The sequence below is a fragment of the Mus caroli genome, unplaced genomic scaffold, assembly GCF_978045245.1.
Source record: "Mus caroli unplaced genomic scaffold, Mus_caroli_1 scaffold_1, whole genome shotgun sequence".
NCBI lineage: Eukaryota > Metazoa > Chordata > Mammalia > Rodentia > Muridae > Mus > Mus caroli.
This window is the reverse complement of record NW_028227256.1, coordinates 56,820,222-56,840,808: the sequence shown is the minus strand read 5'-3', so window position 1 is coordinate 56,840,808 and position 20,587 is coordinate 56,820,222. Positions and strand designations below refer to the sequence as shown.

General features: G+C 41.3%; 1 protein-coding gene and 1 pseudogene across 1 annotated transcript in view; one reads left to right on the top strand and one right to left on the bottom strand.

Moving 5' to 3' along the window:
* The window catches only part of Fam117b (family with sequence similarity 117 member B), a 72,066-nt gene that overhangs the window by 18,261 nt on the left and 33,218 nt on the right, over window positions 1–20,587 (bottom strand). Inside the window, exons 2-4 of the mRNA XM_021160544.3 lie at window positions 17,587–17,738; window positions 13,800–13,889; window positions 9,303–9,416 (exon numbers count right to left, since the gene is read on the bottom strand). Coding sequence (XP_021016203.1) covers window positions 9,303–9,416; window positions 13,800–13,889; window positions 17,587–17,738 — 356 coding nt within the window. The remainder of the gene's footprint in view (window positions 1–9,302; window positions 9,417–13,799; window positions 13,890–17,586; window positions 17,739–20,587) is intronic.
* LOC110307480 (putative arginine--tRNA ligase, mitochondrial) lies at window positions 14,136–17,145 on the top strand (annotated as a pseudogene).

Here is a 20,587-nt window from a genome sequence, read left to right as displayed (position 1 = left end):
TTTAGGAACAAGGCAGGGGAAGAGCAAAGCTAATGCTGCTTTGCTTCTGAGGACTCATGGACGGTAAAACAAAGACTGGAGAGGAAACAACTGAAATGAGAGAGAGAAAGGAAACCAATGACTCACTCACTGGCCTGCAGTGAAGCACACAGACATTCTGAGATGCAATCAGCTTTCCTATGACCAATCATCTCATGTGCAATGAGGTGACAGAGGAACGTAACACAGAAGGCTAACAGCAATCTCAACACTCAAGACACAGACTAAACTTACTAGTTTGTTTAGATTAACAGTTCTAAACCAATTGTGTCCTCTTCCTCTTCCTGCTAATTTCTTCAAATTGTCATACAACAAAAACAAGGCCTTATGCTGGGTTTTCAGGCTTTCAAATACTCATTTGCTTTACAACTGCTAAATTACAGAAGCAGGGAAAAAGAGCCTGTAAGGGGAGGTAATGTGCCAAAGTATTTGCAAAATGCTGGCCTTTGGTTTTAGAAGCATGAGGACACATTAGTAAGCTTGTCTGTAAAGAAAGCAGAGAGTCTTCAGTTGCCATGGTAAGAAAGGCACACAGGGCCCTGGCAGGGGAGCAGCTGCCTCCCCAATTTGGATTTGCTGAGATTTCCTATCAGCAAAGCAGGGAAAGATGTTAAAAAGTGTACTGGCTAGTTTTGTGTCAACTTGACACAGCTGGACTTATCACAGATAAAGGAGCTTCAGTTGAGGAAATGCCTCCATGAGATCCAACTGTAAGGCATTTTCTCAATTAGTGATCAAGGGGGAAAGGCCCCTTGTGGGTGGGACCATCTCTGGGCTGGTAGTCTTGGTTCTATAAGAGAGCAGGCTGAGCAAGCCAGGGGAAGCAAGCCAGTAAAGAACATCCCTCCATGGCCTCTGTATCAGCTCCTGCTTCCTGACCTGCTTGAGTTCTAGTCCTGACTTCCTTGGTGATGAACAGCAGTATGGAAGTGTAAGCCAGATAAACCCTTTCCTCCCCAACTTGATCTTGGTCATGTTTGTGCAGGAATAGAAACCCTGACTAAGACAAAAAGATTTTCTTAATATCTCCTTAGTAGCAACTATTTATCAAAAATCTAATGTCTTAAACAAAGGAAAAAAGAAAAACAGAGAAGAAAGGAGTGAGAGCAAGTCATTCTCATAAGGCCCGTGCACCTCTCCTCTGAGTAAGGGGTTTTAACCAGCACTTTAACTTAACTATAACTTAACTAGCTGTCACCGGGAGGTTAAAACAAATGAACTCACCCAGCAACCTGGGAAGGACTTCTTAGTTAAACCTAATGTAACTATGTGGGAACTAAAGAAGCAGCCCTGGGGAAGAGGGGGATGGGAAAAGGCCCCGCCAGAGTTTTCCCTTTTCTCTGGTCTGTCAGGCGTGGGAGGGCTGCTAAGTACCTCCACTCATCCCTGGGTGGGCATTCCTCTATCCAACTCTTGAGGGGGTGGCCAGGGGTAACCCTACCTGGGGACCCCGGAGCTATTTTGCTAAGGCCAGCAGGGTTATAGGAGAGAGGGATGAGGGAAGAGGTTCCCAACACCTGAGAGAGTGCGCGCAGCCTTGATGAGCAGAGACTCTCTATGGTTTAAGAGCTTTATTATAGAAAGGCAGGGGGAAGGGGTAGGGGGAGAGAAGAAAAAGGGAGAGGGGGAGAGTGAGGGGTAAGAAACAAGAGAAACAAGAAAGTAAGAGAGCAAGGTGGGGCTGAACAGCCCTGTTTATGGTCTTCACTGTTGCTAGGTAACTGGGGAGTTTAGCCTGAAGGTCAAAAGCTTGGGCCATTTGCCTACGTGACTACTGACCATGCTTCTCCTGTGGGGGGCAGTAACTTAGGCAGGGGCCAGAGTTTCAGGAGCATAAGGGATCTACCATGTCATGAAGGTGAATTATCACCATTCTCGGGGTTCAGACCTCAGCTCAACTGGAGACCAGCCTGCAATTCTCCACATAACTACTGAAGATGAGGAATTAGTCCTTTATTTCACTCCTTATATAAACTACATTCTAAAAAACATCTGAAGAGAATAAAAATAATCTTTTATTTCAAGGTCTTTTACTTTAAGGAATTTTTTTTCTTTTCTTTTTTTTTTAATTCTGGCACCCCCCTCCTACTACACCCCTTTTAAGGAATTAAATAACGAGAATTTGTTTTCCTGGACCAAAAGTGGTTTCTGCAGTAATGTGAATTCTAAATATAAATCGGTATACACAAATGTAAGTAGGTTATCAGATTAGCTGAGAATTCCTCACATCTAAGAAAGTTTAAAATATTTCTCTTATCAGATCTGTACTTTGGAAAATATAAAATAAATGCTTACTGTTTTCCCAATCTCTCTCCTCAGAGTAAACATTTCAGTAAATTCTGGCCCACTAAAGCTTCTAATCAGACAGCACATGTCATTCTCTATATACCCACGTGACATTTGGAATGTGGTGGGTTGAATGAAAACAAGCCCCCAGCGTACATATATTTAAATGCTTGGACCTCCGTTGGTGGAACTGTTCGGAAAGAATCAGAATATCAGAAAACATGGCCAATAGTAACTTTGAACCTGTTTCTAGTTAGGGTGTTGCTGTGGCAGACTTTAGTACATACCTTTCATCCTTCAGGCTGGAATACAAGCATGCCTTTAGTACACACCTTTAATCCCAACAATGAAGGTAAGGTTAGTTTGTAGAAGGAAGCACCCATGTTTGAAAGTGATGACTAATTGAGCGGCATAAACTGATGAATCAGAGAAAGATTTGACAGAATGGGATATGCCTGACTCTCATGAGAAGAGAGATGAAAGGGAAGCTACTTAAGGGAGAGGCAGACAGCACAGGAGGAAGAGGGTACGGTACAGGAACATAGAGTTCTCGGAGAGCAGTGCAGTAGAGTTGAGAGGGAGAGTAGAGCAGCACAAGGAGACAGAGGCAGTTTTACCAGAACAATTGTACAGAGAGAACAAGCTAGACACAGGTGAAGGCAGAATGAGCCGGAGAAGGAGCCAGAAGATTAGAACAGATTTCCAGAGTTAGTATGAGGCCAAGCAGAGCAATTCAGGAGAAGCTGAGAGAAACCAGATTGAATCAGGCAGCTTGGAGAGGAGTTTTGAGTCAGAACAACTGAGTTAAATCAGCCAGCCAGAGCTCAGAGAAAATTAGGAAGGGGTGAGCTTATTCAGAATAAGTCTCAGAGACTGAAAACATTCTAGGCCTAGATTACATTGTAGGAAACTTAGAAGCTTCCAGAATTAGGCCAAGTTTAGCAGACTGAGGCAGCAAGCCTTGGAGATGACTACTATTATAGAAAAATAAAATTACTTTTACAGTGTCTACATCAACACCTAACATGAATGTCCGCTTCACAGCATGGGGATGAGAATGGGATCAGACGTATGAGTCTGAAGCATGGTAATGGTAAGGCTGTCTACCAGAAGTTAGACGAGTAGAGCCAAGAAAGTGAAATTCTGAAGGGTAAAAACCTACCTGGAATGGAGTGATACTAGGTATTTCAAACATAATCTAGGACAGGTCCCATGCCCAACACAAAAAGGCCTCTTGTGGGTTTGTTTTGTTGGGGGGGTGGGGTGGAGAATAGCTTATTTGTTTGAGAGAGAAAGAGAACATGAAATTGGGTGGATTGGAAGGCACTGGGAGGAGGGGAAAGAATATGATAAAAACATATCATGTGAAAAAATTTAAGAAGAGCTGGTTGAGGTATGTGTTTCATATTGGTTCATTTTGATGTGATTGAGAGAACTGGCCAATCTTGGAAGAGGCAGGTTCCTCAGCAAGGATCTAAGATGCCAAGCATCAAATACAAAAAGGAAAAAACTCTGCCTTGAGCTGAGAGTGGTGGCTAAGACCACTAATTCTACCACTCAAGAGGCCGAGCAAGGAGGAATGTGCCTATATTTGAGGTCATGCACAGTAATTTCTAGGCCAGACCATACTATATAGAATGAAACATTGTCTCAAAAACAAAAACAAAACAAAACAAAACAAAGAGGAAATAAAAACTTGCTTTGATAGACAATAAGGATGTTGAAAAAGTCTGTTCAGAAAAATAAAACCAAAGGCAGGTGAAAACTGTTCCTTGCAACAGCCATGACAGAAGCCACACAGTGAGGGTTCACTTGGTGATGTCCATGGTCTGTCACCATTATTGTCTTTCAATGGGTGATAAGCTATGTTCTTCCTCATCTGGCTCACCTCTTCAGTGCGCCTACATTACAGCTATCCTTGGTCACATATATCACAGCAGTACAGAGTTTCGTTTCTAACCCTAAAACATTGCACAGCAGCCCTGATGGACTGGCACACAGACTCCAGTGCAGCCAGCAATCCTCATTTCTCAGAAGAAATGTTTGGTTTTTTTCTAATCTCACTGTCTCTCCATCCTCAAACTACTGTGTCATTAGCCCAAAGAAATAAGGAGATCCTGGGAAGAACGTTTTTGCTTAAGGCTGTAATGGCAGCCAGAGAACAACTGTATGGTTTTTAACTCTCACCTTGGAAATCAGTTCTTGTGGTTGTGAAAGCTGGCGTTCTATTCTCTGACAAATATGAAATTGGCTGCTGCACTTCCTACCCAGACTCTAAAGGAATATTGTCCTAAAGCACCTGAGGACCTTATCGCTTCTGAAAACCGAGGACATGAAAACTTCACATCTAAGAAACTTACCAAGAGTCATTCTCCCCACCAACAGTGCTCCTTTAACTCCCAGGGACAGAACCACAAAAAATGAGCTTGTGAGGAAAACCATTCAGAACTTAATAAAAAAAAAAAATCTGTTAACTAGAGACTATAATTAACAACTGTCCTTTCACTGTTAAGAGATAATAACAACCTCAAATGTCAATTTATATACTTTTTCGTGTGTGTGTGTGTGTGTGTGTGGTATCCTACCCTGGAAGCCCCCAGCTTAATCCAGCATCACACCGTGGCCTGTTTCTTCTAATCAATTTCAGTTGTAGCTTTTGTAGGTCTTCTATTCATTTTGATTTGCATCCCACCTTCCCCAAAGTACTTTTTTATTTTTGACAATTTCATACATTTATATAATTTTAGCAGTTTCACCCCCCACCAACACCCCATTTTCTCCTCTCTCATCTACCCCTTTCCCTGCTAAAACCCTTCTACCCAACAAGCCCCTCCCTAAGCCCACACCTTCTTTTCTATGTGACCTATAGTAATTTGTTTTTTGCTTTAGCGTAAGTGACAGGTTATACACTTAAGCAAAAGCAACTTATCAGGTGGCTGCACCACTCAAGAAAATGCTACCTCTTCCTCCAACAACCATCAGTTGCCAATAGTCCCTCAGTGAGGTGTGGGGCTTTGCTTCATAGGCTCCTCCACCATTACATAATGAAATGTTGATGGGTCCAGCCTCATGTGGGCTTCATGCAGATAACCAGTGCAGTGAGTTCAGAAGCCCAGAATCTGTCATGTCCAGAGGTTATCTTCTAAGTAGACATTACCCTGATTCTTCTACTCTCTCCAGTCCCTTTTCCAGAATGTTCCTTGAGCCTTAGAGGCTCAAAGCTGTCTTGTTGAAGGCTGAGCTCTGCTAATCTCAGTGCACTGGCAGTTCTGGTCTGCATTAGTTGCTGCACACTGCAGTCAGAGGCTTCTCTGATGAAGAGGAGGCACAGCACAAATCTAAAATGTTGACCTTATATTAGGGTCCTGCTTCTACTTTAGTGTGTACTTTCAGATAGATAAATTTTTAAAATTGTACTTCAAAGACTAAAATGGCCCCAGTCTTTATTCATCTCTCCGTCATTACTGTATTTTGGCAGCCATCATCAGTTAGCAAAGTGTGAAAACACAGACTCATGCCAGAATGTCTAGGTGAGACACCAAGCCTGTCTCATATGATCTTTAAGATAACTGACCTCTCAGGGTCTCAACTTCCTATTAAGTGGGAGTTAATAATATTAAATTACAAAAGGGAAGATTAATTGCCAATAATGACACAAATCCCGAGGAGAATGCGTGTCATTTAGTAAGCAGTTCAACAGTTCAGCAGTTCCACTTCCTAAATGTCAGACAGTTACTTATCCTAAGCAGTTCAAAAGACTCCAACTATTACTACCTTCTCACCAGTGTTAGGTCTCTACAGTATTCCAGGTCAACTCTGACTGCTTACTCACAATTCTAACTCTGTAAATGATTCCTGGCTTGTATTATTTGTCCTCTACTACATTCATTCTAAGCCTACAGTGACCACTATAAAATGCATTTGGGATCATGAGTCTCATTTCCAACATTAAAAAAATAATGTTCTTTTGTACAACTAAGATGAAGACACAGTGTATTACAACTAGTCTGTCTGCTATTTATCTCCTAATCTTGTACTGCCACCCTACTGGGGCCATGACTTTATCTGTTGTTGGGCTAACTCCAACTATATTTCAGGGATCAACCAGATAACATTTTCTCTGAGAACTTTTCCTGGATGGCTCATCCTCAGTTCAAAGAGAAGTATCCCTGCACTGTGAACTCTTTCTATCAACATATTTGCTGTACATTATTAGAATTAACTAGTTACTTACATCCCTCAAAAATAAGATTTGATGGGGACATGAGATTATTTCTTTATTGCTACTTTTCCTCAATACCATCAGACGGTAAGTATTTAATAAACTATGAGATGTTTAGCCTTGATAATGTGCTTTTTTTTCCACTCAAGAGAGGACCTCCAGAAGCTGGAAAGAACCCAGATGCCCCTCAACAGAGGAATGGATACAGAAAATGTGGTACATTTACACAATGGAGTACTACTCAGCTATTAAAAAAAATGAATTTATGAAATTCCTAGGCAAATGGATGGGCCTGGAGGGCATCATCCTGAGTGAGGTAACCCAATCACAAAGGAACTCCCACAATATGTACTCATTGATAAGTGGATATTAGCCCAGAAACTTAGGATACCCAAGATATAAGATACAATTTGCTAAACGCATGAAATTCAAGAAGAACGAAGACCAAAGTGTGGACACTTTGCCCCTTCTTAGAAATGGGAACAAAACACCCATGGAAGGAGTTACAGAGACAAAATTTGGAGCTGTGACGAAAGGATGGACCATCTAGTGATTGCCATATGCAGGGATCCATCCCATAATCAGCTTCCAAACACTGACACCATTGCATACACTAGCAAGATTTTGCTGAAAGGACCCAGATATAGCTGTCTCTTGTGAGACTATGCCGGGGCCTAGCAAACACAGAAGTGGATGATCACAGTCAGCTATTGGATGGATCACACGGCCCCCAATGGAGGAGCTATAGAAATTACCCAAGGAGCTAAAGGGAACTGCAACCCTATAGGTGGAACAACAATATGAACTAACCAGTACCCCGGAGCTCTTGTCTCTAGCTGCATATGTATCAAAAGATGGCCTAGTCAGCCATCACTGCAAAGAGAGGCCCATTGGACTTGCAAACTTTATATGCCCCAGTACAGGGGAACCCCAGGGCCAAAAAGGGGGAGTGGGTGGGTAGGGGATTGGGGGGGTGGGTATGGGGGACTTTTGGGATAGCATTGAAAATGTAAACGAGGAAAATACCTAATAAAGAAATAAATTAAAAAAAAAAAAAAGAGAGGACCTACCTAAGCAACATCATATCAATAACTTAATATGCTCTGAGAGTCTCAAACATCAATATGACTGATGTAACAGTCAAGATGCATATGCATTTGGGGTTAGTTGTCAAATATAAAGATTCAAGATAGATAGATTTTCTTTTTTGGAGGGAGTGGGGTGGGAATGAGGGTAGGAGTGATTCTCCAAATCAGAGATTTTCTTGCCTCTGCCTCCTGGGTACTGGGAATAAAGGCTAGCACAGCCAACCTCTTTCTCCTTTTTTTTTAACATGTGTATTCGTGTGTGTGTGTGTGTGTGTGTGTGTGTGTATGTGTGTGTGTACAAAGGTGAAGATCAGAGAACAACTTAGGAGAACTGGTTCTCTTCTCCTACCATGTGGGTTCTGACTGAGCTCAGGCTGTCAGGCTTGGGAGGCATGCTACCCTCCTAGACAATTCACAAGACTTAAGCTTAGTAATTTTTATTAAGAAAATTCAATTGCAGCTGGGTGGTGGTGGCACACACCTGTAGTCCCAGCATTTGGGAGGCACAGGCAGGTCGATCTCTATAAGTTCAAGGCCAGCCTGGTGAGTTCCAGGGCTACTCAAGAGAAACTTTGTCTCAAAAAAAAAAAAAAGAAAAGAAAAAGAAAAATTCAATTTTTAAGGAACAATATTGTGAATAACTTTTCAATTTAAAAGTTGCTGAGTATAAACTGGGTGTAGTGACACACTCCTTTAATCCCAGCACTCAGGAGACAGAGGTAGGTGGATTCTGTGTTGAAAGCAAACTGTTGATTGTATTTATCTTTTCTTTGCCTCCAGGGAGCTAGGACTAAAAGTGAGCATCACAATGCCTGGCCCACTTAGGTTTGAGAAAGCTCTTGCTACAAATAACTCTCCTGTCTCAGCCTCCCAATACTGAGATAACAGCCTTCTGTCAGTATACCTAGCTAAAAATTCTCACATTAATAAACTGGTATTCAAGCCGGGCGTGGTGGCGCACGCCTTTAATCCCAGCACTCGGGAGGCAGAGGCAGGCGGATTTCTGAGTTCGAGGCCAGCCTGGTCTACAAAGTGAGTGCCAGGACAGCCAGGGCTACACAGAGAAACCCTGTCTCGAAAAACCAAAAAAAAAAAAAAAAATAAACTGGTATTCAAAAATCACTATAAAGCCAGGCGGTGGTGGCGCACACCTTTAATCCCAGCACTCGGGAGGCAGAGGCAGGCGGATTTCTGAGTTCGAGGCCAGCCTGGTCCACAGAGTGAGTTCCAGGACAGCCAGGGCTACACAGAGAAACCCTGTCTCGGAAAAAAAAAAATCACTACAAAACCTTATCAACTCCTACAATGTACCATGTAATTTGATAAAATTTGATCTTAACTCTGAAGTGACCTGGAGTAAAAACACAATGGGGAATAAACACAGAAAGTGGGTGTCTGTGAGTTCATCGTGCTCTACATAGTGAATTCCAAGACAGCCAAGGCTCTGTAAAGAGACCCTATCTGGAAAAAAAACTCCCAAAGCAAATAAATGAAACTACGTTTAAACTGTTAACTGGATACACCTCCCACATGAAACTATTTTGTAGATTTGAGGGAGGGAGAAAGGCTGTGATTTATGAGTTAAACCACTGTTTCACACATGGTTTTGGATATTCTATCCTAAATGATTACAAACAACCTAGACGAGAAGCAATCTCTTTCCTTACCTGGCTCTGGTTAATAGCTGCATGGTTGCCATGGAATGGAGATTGCCTTTCTTTATCTCGATGGTGACGACTGCTGTGTTTGCTTCTCTGCAGTTGCTGGCGTAATTTTGCAATCTGAAAGGAAGAATGGGCAGAAACAGTGTTTTTCACACTAAACAAAAACATTGCTACAAAAACAAAAACAAAAATCTTGCTTAATAAGAACCAATGAACTCACCTGTAATAATCTGAAATTTTAAACCATACTATAAAATCTAACTGATCAATATTTTTATGCACATATATGTATAGATCTAAAGAAAAACAGAAGTACATTGAACATTGATGTTAATCTTGAGGTTTCTCAAGTATTAAACAGTTTTCAGTATTTAAATTATGCTCTTAGAAATAACTTAATCTCTTGTTGCCTTTACAAATGCAAAAATTAAAATGATATTTACAAATCAAGCCGAGTGTGTCTATCTGAATGAGAAATATCTTCCACAGGCTCATGTATTGAGCACTTGGCCCTAAGTGGTGATGCTGATTTCTTTCTTTTTTTTTTGTTTTTGTTTTTTGAGACAGGGTTTTTCTGTGTAGCCCTGGCTGTCCTGGAACTCACTCTGTAGACCAGGCTGGCCTCGAACTCAGAAATCCGCCTGCCTCTACCTCCCAAGTGCTGGGATTAAAGGCGTGAGCCACCATGCCCCCAGGGCGTTGATGCTGTTTTAGGGAAGTTATGGAACCTCCTGGATGTAAGCCTTCCTGGAGATGGTGCATCTCGGGGGAGGCTTTGAGCTTTTATAGGCTTACTCCACTCTGCTGTCTCTGTTTTGATGAAATGAGATATTCATCCTTTCCCTCCCCTCCTTCTCTCTCTCACTTTAAGCAAATAAAACCTTTTCTCATCAAGTTGCTTTTGGTCAAAATGTTTTATCATAGCAACAGGAAGGAAACTACAAGAACGCCAAGCCATAAAATACACTTAAAATAAAATCTTTAAGTATCGAATACAGTTTGCTGTTTTCTGAGCCAGGATCTCATTAGCCAAGTATATCAGCTACTTTTGTATTATTACTGTGATTAAATATCATGAGTCAAGATAATACAAAAGGAAGAAGTTTGTTTGGGCTTGCAGTTATAGAGGGATAGTGGCCATGATGCTGTTAGCAAATAGGTGTTCCAACTGGCCTGCTCTCAGGGACCTAGCAGCAGCAAATGTCACCACCACCTGCCACCACCAGATAACGCCAGGTGTGTGCTGTGCATAAAAGGGCCTCCAGCCACCTCAGATCTCGATGTGTGTGTATGTGTGTGTGTCCTGCACCCCCCACCTTGTCTGCCTCTATCTCTCCATCATGTCCCCACTCTGGAATAGCCTTTAGTTCTCCCCTCCCCCAATAAACCTCTTACAGTAGATGTTTTTTTCAAGGGCACAGCTTGGCACAGGTCTGCAAGGGTACATCTTACCCCTTGCCGCAATTCTATCCTATCAGATGGTGGAGCAAAACAGTGGCTAGAACAAGAGGCTGAAAACTTGCATCTTTTATTACAAGCATGAAGTAGAGAGCAAACTGGGAATGGCACATGACTTGGAAACCTCTAAGACCATCCCCAGAGACATACTTTCTCCAGCAAGGCCACACCTTTCAAACCTATCCCCCAGCAGTGCCACCAACTCGGACAAAATACTGAAATGCATGAGATTATAGGAGACATTCATTCAAACCACACATCAAAGTTTGCCCCCAACTCTTGGTCATCTGCATCCTATTCCCAAGTGCTGGGATCAAAGGCATGTGCCAACACGCCTAGCTACAAATCCAATTTTAATGGCTATCTTATTATTCTCCTTTGACTGAATTTTTCTCTTTTACTTCTATTATGGGTAAACTGAAATGACATTAATCATATACACAGAAAACAATAACACAAAGCTATCCATAATAAAGTTACTAAATTTCAGCCGGGCGTGGTGGCGCACGCCTTTAATCCCAGCACTCGGGAGGCAGAGGCAGGCGGATTTCTGAGTTCGAGGCCAGCCTGGTCTACAAAGTGAGTTCCAGGACAGCCAGGGCTACACAGAGAAACCCTATCTCAAAAAACCAAAAAAAAAAAAAAAAGTTACTAAATTTCAAAAACACTATCATATGCAGAAAAAAGCCAGTTTCTTTCTTTTTGGTTTGTTTGATTTTTTTTTCTCTTATTTTTTTATTAGGTATTTTCTTTATTTACATTTCCAAGGTTATCCCAAAAGTCCCCCATACCCTCCCCCCCAAAATGCCAGTTTCTTAATCACACTAATTTTATAAGTCTGATGTCTGTATATATTTTGAGATGCATACAAACTCTATTTAAAGTAAGCCTTGCATCATCAGGTTAATACATGCACATTTTCTGTTCAAAAAAAAATTTTTTTTTGAGGGAGGGGGCGTGGTTCAGCAGGCTCAAAACTCAACAATCCAATCCTCCTGCCTCAATTCCCTGACTACTGAGATTATAGGTATACACTAATATCTGACTTCAAACCATTTTTTCACCCAAATTAACATAGTAACCTTTTCTGTTGCTATTTCTCAAGTAAAAGGGGGGATGGTACACTAAAGCTGTTAGTGGTAAAGTGCCTGCTGCACAAGCACTAACAGTTGAGTTCAGATCTCCAATTCCCAGGCTCATCTACTGCCTCTGTGCTGGGAGTGATGGACCAGCTGGACTCCATCTTATGGATGCAAACTATTTTGTTATAAGGACAGAACAAGTTTATTTCTGTTTGCTGCAAAATTCAAATTGACATGCTCTGTACCCTACAGAATTAACTCATACCTTGCATGTACCCTGATAAGATGTTCTGCCAAATAATTTTAAAATGTTCAGCTAAGTTCCTACATAACCAAGATTCCTCAGAAAATCCCTCAATTCCAGGAAAGCCCTCTAAAAGTTCAATGCTTTATTTTCAAAAGTATTTCAAGCCCCATTTCAGAGAGATAACCCCACTGGACAGAAAATAAGGCTTGCCTAATTTGACCAAATAATTTAGGTGATGGTCTGTACTGTCATTCAGTGGGATTAACAGGAGGTGTAAAAAAGCTAAGATCAAAAACTCAGGTGACAGCAGATGCTGGCGAGGATGTGGAGAAAGAGGAACACTCCTCCATTGTTGGTGGGATTGCAAGCTTGTACAACCACTCTGGAAATCAGTTTGGCGGTTCCTCAGAAAATTGGACATAATAAAAACCAGAGGATCCAGCAATTCCTCTCCTGGGCATATATCCAGAAGATGTCCCAACCGGTAAGAAGGACACATGCTCCACTATGTTCATAGCAGCCTTATTTATAATAGCCAGAAGCTGGAAAGAACCCCGATGCCCCTCAACAGAGGAATGGATACAGAAAATGTGGTACATTTACACAATGGAGTACTACTCAGCTATTAAAAGGAATGAATTTATGAAATTCCTAGGCAAATGGATGGACCTAGAGGGCATCATCCTGAGTGAGGTAACACAATCACAAAGGAACTCACACAATATGTACTCACTGATAAGTGGATATTAGCCCAAAAACTTAGGATACCCAAGATATAAGATACAATTTGTTAAACGCATGAAACTCAAGAAGAACGAAGACCAAAGTGTGGACACTGTGCCCCTTCTTAGAATTGGGAACAAAACACCCACGGAATTACAGAGATAAAGTTTGGAGCTGTGACGAAAGGATGGACCATCTAAAGACTGCCATATACAGGGATCCATCCCATAGCCAGCTTCCAAACACTGACACCATTGCATACACTAGCAAGATTTTGCTGAAAGGACCCAGATATAGCTGTCTCTTGTGAGGCTACGCCTAGCAAACACAGAAGTGGATGCTCACAGTCAGCTATTGGATGGATCACAGGGCCCCCAATGGAGGAGCTAGAGAAAGTACCCAAGGAGCTAAAGGGATCTGCAACCCTATAGGTGGAACAACATTATGAACTAACCAGTACCCCAGAGCTCTTGATTCTAGCTGCATATGTATCAAAAGATGGCCTAGTCGGCCATCACTGGAAAGAGAGGCCCACTGGACTTGCAAACTTTATATGCCCCAGTACAGGGGAACGCCAGAGCCAAAAAGTGTGAGTGGGTGGGTAGGGGAGTGGGGGGGGGGGGTGTATTGGGGACTTTTTGGGTAGCATTGGAAATGTAAATGAGGAAAATACCTAATAAAAAAAATTAATTCTAAAAAAAAAAAAAAAAAAAAAAGACAGATGGATCTGTAAGGCTCACTGGTCAGTCAGCACAACTAAAACATCAATAAGTTCAGAGACCTTATCTCAAAAAGGTAAAAGTAGCCAACTCCTGACATCACCCTCTGCTTTTCACACTTTCATGAAGGCACACATATCCTCACACAGATATGCATGCACACATAAATACCCCCCCCTGCAGTAAGAAAATGACATTTGCATCCCACAACTTTAAGGAACTAGCAAATTGGGAAAGCCAAACTTCTGCTTCCATTGAACATTTTGCTGACCTCTTTAAGCTGTTCTGTACTGCCCCAGGATGATGAGCGCTTATGAGACCCTTTCTTCTTTTCATATTCTTCAGCCCATGCACTCTCGGTCTATTGTAGAAGGGAAAAAAGTTATTTTAACAAAAAGTATTTAAGAACAGCACACCAGACTTTTTCTATTAAATAATATATGCTACAAAAAAATTAGAGCTGGTAATACTTTTAAATTTTTAAAGATTTTATTATCTTATGTGTTATGAGTGTTTTGCCTGCATGTCTATATATGTATCTTGTATGTGTTTATGGATTGTTATGAGCCACCATATGGGTGCTGGGAAATAAACCCCAGTCCTCTGCATGAACAGTGCTCTCAAGCACCGAGCCACTTCTCTAGCATATTTTAACAATCATAAACTACTCATCGGTATCTTAGCTTCAGTTGATTATAATCAGTTTTAACCTTTATTTTATTTCTTTTACTAATAAGGTTATTTGTAAATTCTGAACTGGCCCAGTGGGACACGTGGAGAGGAGGTTGGGCCAACAAGGAGTGCAGCATCTGGCAATCACCATCTATCTGCTTTCTATTGTACTGGCTCTCCCAACAGAAAGCTTGACTGCTATTTACAGTTCCAGTTTCTAAACAAGAAGTGTCAAATTTTCAGCTTTTTGTGAATTTTTTACTAGACAACAACAATGACAAGTCAAGACCAGACATTAAGGTCAAATCCAGAGACTGGCAGAGAAGCTTAGATGTGTTTGGTGGTAATCAGTGCTGGTCCCAGGACTCTAAACCTCAAACTAAACAGATTTAGTAACATAAGCACTGCTGCAACAAGTAATTGAAGATGGCTCAAAATATGGATTAAAGAGACTGCTTTTTCTCAATTCTTCCCCAGATGGTGGTTGTGGTTAAATTCAGTCCACCTAATGGTGCAAAAAAAAAAAAAAAAAAAAACTTTCATGTTGAACATTTGCAATTCACTATCATAGGAAATTTTAAATAAAATCTAAAAGAAAGTTTAGGATATCAAATAACAAGAATAAATTTTTTTAAGAATAAAATTATTTTAAGCAGGTGTAATGATGCAGGACTTTAGTCCCAGATTTCCTGGGAGGCAGGTACAGGCAGGATATCTGAGTTGATATATGAGGCTAGCCTGGTCTACAGAATTCCAGGACAGCCAAGGCTACACAGAGAAACTGTCTTGGAAAACAAATAAAAAAAGAGTAACTTATTTTGGAGATGGGGCACACAGTGTGGCATCCTGGGAACTGGTTTCCAACTGTCTGGTTATGAAGAAAAGCTCAAGTCCAATCCTTTGCAGGATTGGACTTAAAAACTCTTTGAAGCTCTATACAAATTAATAAAGAAGCAACAAATTATAAAAACATAGCAAAATTGATACATGAATTCTTCCATTGACTAGCACTGGGTGGCATGCAGGTGTTTCCATAGTGTCAAAGATTTCGGGACTTGAGCACTGAAGAGTACATTCCAATTTACAGGTATCTAGAAATATGCTGAGGAGTATTCAGGAGAATCATTTTATTATAAAAAGGCTCAAAATGTCTTAAAGTTGCTGGACTTTAAACAAAAGACTTCTACAGATAACAATATAGGGAAATGTAAATCTTTCTTCTATCTGCACTGTGACGTGAAGTGATGGAACTTCCCTTTATGTAACTTGGATCTTGCAGCTACTATATAGATCACACGGGCAAGTATAATTCTGGAATAATGATTTATATGACAGATAAAGGGGTGGAGGCATTTTCAACACATATTCCAAGTGGTGGAGGTCATGGGATGTGAACAGGCAGAATGGTGCTGCCATGTAACTTCTGGGAGAGTGAAGAGAATGCAAGCTCAGAGGTGGTGCCACTGTTCTGGGAGACATCTTGGGTGACATTCAATCAAGGAACATGATTAATAGAACATGGCTTCCCATCATTGGGAGGAGAGGCCCTGGGTCTTGCAAAGATTATATACCCCCCCAATACAGGGGAATGCCAGGCCAGGAAGCGGGAGTGGGTGGGTTGGGGAGCAGGGCGAGGAGAAGGTATAAGGGACGTTCAGGATAGCATTTGAATTGTAAATGAAGAAAATATCTAATAAAAAAAAATTGTTTAAAAAAAAGGACATGACTTCCATTAAGATAAAAAGAAAACAAAAACAAAAACCAAAACCTAAAATTGCAGAGCTTACAGGAGACTGCAGACAGGGTTGGGTTCACAACTCCCATCACCCAGGTCTTCAGAGGTTTACTCTTATTTTATCCATCAGTTCAACAACGTTTCCAGAGTCATGGGGACACCAGAATCTTCCTATAACATACCCAGGCCTGGCTCCCTAGTTTGGAAAAGCCTTTTGGATGTGGTTATCACAATGGGCTTCAGCACTGCCTATTTACAAAAGCCATGGTCTGTTTGGATGCTCCAACATCTTCAGGTCCAATGAGGTACTTTAAACACAGGCACAGCCACCTTGCAGCTGTACCAGGCGACCCCCCTGAAGTGCCCAGGCCAGGCTTTATGTTTTCAGGCCTGTCTGTCTATTCTATCCTAACCAATAAGATGATATTTCTTGGAGTAAGTCCTCTATGTAGAATTTAGTTTGTAATTACAATTTTTCAATGCAAAAACTTAACTGCAAACAGTACTAGAAGTCTTTACATCCTTTCATTCTCCATTACCAAGAGTGCAATACTGTGCTGCTGACCCACGGCTTTGCAAATGCTCCTCAAAATCTCCTCAAGCACTTACTACTCAGGTATACTATTGCTGTTCCTGAGAAAGCAGCAACAGTGAGCCAGACACAGCTTCACCTTACTGGGATTCACTGTCTAGTAAGTATGAAAAACAATGGATAGTACAAATGTCTAATTAATTACAATGTGGTAATACTATAAAAAGAAACTCCAAACTAGCATGCAATCATGAACTGCTTGTACAATATTGAACTTCAATGTTTTTTTTTTTTTTCCTCAAGACAGGGTTTCTCTGTGTAGCCCTGGCTTTCCTAGAGCTCACTCTGTAGACCAGGCTGGCCTCAGAGCTCTGCCTGCCTCTGCCTCCCAAGTGCTAAGATTAAAAGCACATGCCACCACCTCTAGCTGGACTTCAACTCTTTAACTATAAATTTATAAATTATTATATGTTAACATTCTAGCATCCTCTTAATTAGTCAATTTGATAGATGTAAAAGTATGAAACTTCACTTTCAGACTACCATTTGTTGAGATGTTTACATTTATGGAATCTATTCGCAATGGAGCCAGTAAATGGGCTTAGCAGTGTATGATGGTGCACCGCTGACCTATGTTTAATCCCTAGAATTCATGTAAAGTTGGAAAGTGAGAATTGACTTCACAAAGTTGTGCTCTAATTTCTATATGCACTCAGGCACTCTACAGTATAAGCATGCAGATGTGTGAGCACACACACACACACACAAAATCAACAATGTAATATAGCTCTCCCAATATATAAAGGTTTTGGGGGAACAAAAATAAATGGTATGCAGAATAATCCTCTACTACAAATTTTTGAGTCCAAATTCCAGACATGAAAATACTGTGAGAATGTAATCTAACTTCTAAGGAATAAATAAGGGGAAGTATGTTCACAATTATATATGTCTATGGGAGTTACTTTTGAAAACTTTTAGAAATTCATGCTCCCATGCCAAACAAATCCAGACAAATATCTGGAAGGTAGGCCTGGAAACCTGTACTTCTCAAAAGCTTCAGAGGAAATTCTGGTGTGCACTCAATGCTTCAGAAAAGAACAAGTAAGAGAAACCTACCTGTGTGGCCTTGTCCCTCATGCAGGGTGCAGCTTGCCCACGACTGTCTCGGGGCCAGTGTCCAGCAAGGTATGGAGCTGCGAGGGTATCCAGGGAAGATGTGCGTCGGATAATGCTGGAGGAGCTTGAGGAAGGTGGGTGTGTTTTGTCACCTAGGTACAAAGCAAAAGTGTTCATTGAAAAAAATGTTTAAGCTTTATAGAAGTTCTTCAACTTCTATAAATATGCAAAAACAAACAAATAAGAACAAGGCAATAAACAAAGCCCAGACCCAATCCAAAACACTGACCACAAAAATAGAAGGAACAGGTATTGATAACACAACTCACAGTTGATTCCAAAGGACTATATACTATCATTTCATATGTAGTATATTTAAAATAAGCAAATACTGTTAGTTCAGAACCTTTAGACTTCAGCCTTAGCAACTAGCTATGCATACTCTTAAGTCTGACTCTAAGAAGACAACTATTAATAAAGAACCTTAGAAAATACAGTTCCTGACTGAGAGAGGTCTGGGCAAACAACACCCTAACAGTGGAATGGGTTTTTTGGTTTTTTTTTCATGTGCTTATGTCCATTCTAATTTGACAGCACTGTCTTTATTTTTTAATTGAATATTTTATGTATTTACATTTCAAATGTTATCCCCTTTCCCAGCCCTCCCAAACCACCTCCCGCCCCTCTGCTTCTATGAGGGTGCTCCCCCACCCACCCAATTCGACTCTCCGCCCGCCCTAGCATTCCCATACACTGGAGCATCAAGCCTTCACAGGACCAAGGGCCTCCCCTCCCATTGATGCCCAATAAGGCCATCCTCTGCTACATACATGGGTCGCTCCATGTATATACTCTTTAGTTGGTGGTTTAGTCCCTGGGACCTCTGGGGGGGGGGGGTGTCTGGTTGGTTGATATTGTTATTCTTCTTATGGGGCTGCAAGCCCCTTCAGCTCCTTCAGTTTTTTTCTCCTCCATTGGTGACCCCATGCTCAGTCGAATGGTTGGTTGGCTGCAAACATCTGAGTATCTATCTCTGTATTTGTCTGGCTCTGGCAGAGCCTCTCAGGAGACAGCTATAACAGGCTCCTGTCAGCAAGCACTTCTTAGCATCCACAATAGTGTCTGGGTTTGGTGTCTATATATGGGATAGATCCCCAGGTGGGGCAGTGTCTGGATGGCCTTTCCTTCAGTCTCTGCTCCACACTTTGTCCTTGTATTTCCTTCAGACAGGAACCATTCTGGGTTAAAAATTTGGAGATGAGTGGGTGGCCCCATCCCCCAACCAGGAGCCTTGCCTAACCTCTGGATATGGTCTCTGTAGGTTCTCCCTCTCCTTTGTTGGGCATTTCAGCTAATCTCATCTCTGTTGGGTCCTGGGAATCTCTTGTTTTCCTGGCATCCGGGATTTGCTGGTGGCTATCCCCAGTTCCCAGTGAAATGTTTTAACAGCTAAAAGCACTTGCCAGTAAGGCCTGATGACTTGAGTCCAATTCCCAGATCACAAAAAGATGAAGGATAGAACTGACTCTACAAAGTGGTCTTTGGATCTCTCCACATACACAAGCTGTGACATATATGTCCTATACATAGCTATCATACAATGTATGTATAGTAGTAATAAGTAAAGTTTTTAAAGGGACTTCTGGGATTGGAAATTCAGCTCAATAGTAGCTAAAGCACAGACCTAGCATGCATGAGGCCCTGGCTTTTATCTGTTACAACTACAGAAATAAAAACAAAGCCCAGTACATACATTAGACATTAAATAAAGCTTAAAAGAATTTGTGGGGCTGGTGAGATGGCTCAGTGGGTAAGAGCACCCGACTGCTCTTCCAGAGGTCCAGAGTTCAAATCCCAGCAACCACATGGTGGCTCACAACCATCCATAACGAGATCTGGCGCCCTCTTCTGGAGTGTCTGAGGACAGCTACAGTGTACTTACATATAATAAATAAATAAATCTTTAAAAAAAAAAAAGAATTTGTGGGCTACAAGTGATGGCACACACTTTTAGTCCAATCACCTGGTGGGCTGAGGCAGAGGATCTGTGAGTTTAAAGCCAGGCTAGTCTACAACTTATAGGCCAGAGAAGACTATATAGTAAGCCCCATTCTGAAAACAAACAAACAAGGGGGAAAGTTTATGAGAATGAATTAGTGAACTGAGAAATTAAAATTTTTTTGAGTAAGAGAAATTACTCAAAAAGGTGACACAAAAGCCGGGCGTGGTAGTGCACACCTTTAATCTCAGCACTTGGGAGGCAGAGGCAGGTGGATTTCTGAGTTCGAGGCCAGCCTGGTCTACAAAGTGAGTTCCAGGACAGCCAGGGCTACACAGAGAAATCCTGTCTCAAACAAACAAACAAACAAACAAAAACAGGTGACACAAACATTAAGTAAAATGCAAACCAAACTTAAGAAGAGGAAGAAGGAAACTAATGAGATATTTACTGCAACATGTATGCAATGTAAACTTGGCAAGAAAACAATGTTCAAAATGATGATTGTCTTCAGAACCCATAAAAGATACAGTCTTCAGAATGAACCTGGCCGTTAGGATGCCTTGGGCCAGCAAGGTAGCTCAGCAAGTAAAAAGTCATTGCTACTAAGTCTGCAACCTATTCAATCCCCAGAGCCCAGCCACACGGTGGAAAGGGAAAATGACTCCCTAAGGTTGTCTCAAAACATCTGCTGTGGTAAATGTACACCTACAAAGGGTGAAACCCTGAGAATCAGACAAAGATGACTTAACAAGCAAAGACACTATCTGACAACTGATTTTTAAGGAAACTACCACAGAAAGGAGGAAACTGAACCAAACAGTCTAAGACGCAAAGTAAAACAAGCAGTAAACTAGTGTAAGCAGGCATTACTGTAACAACACAACAGTAACTACTAATTTGGAGACCTTAAAAACAAAATCAACCCAAAATAGGAGATGACAATGGGAGAATTAAGATCAGGGTAACTGAAATAAAAACAAACACAAAAGCATAGGATTC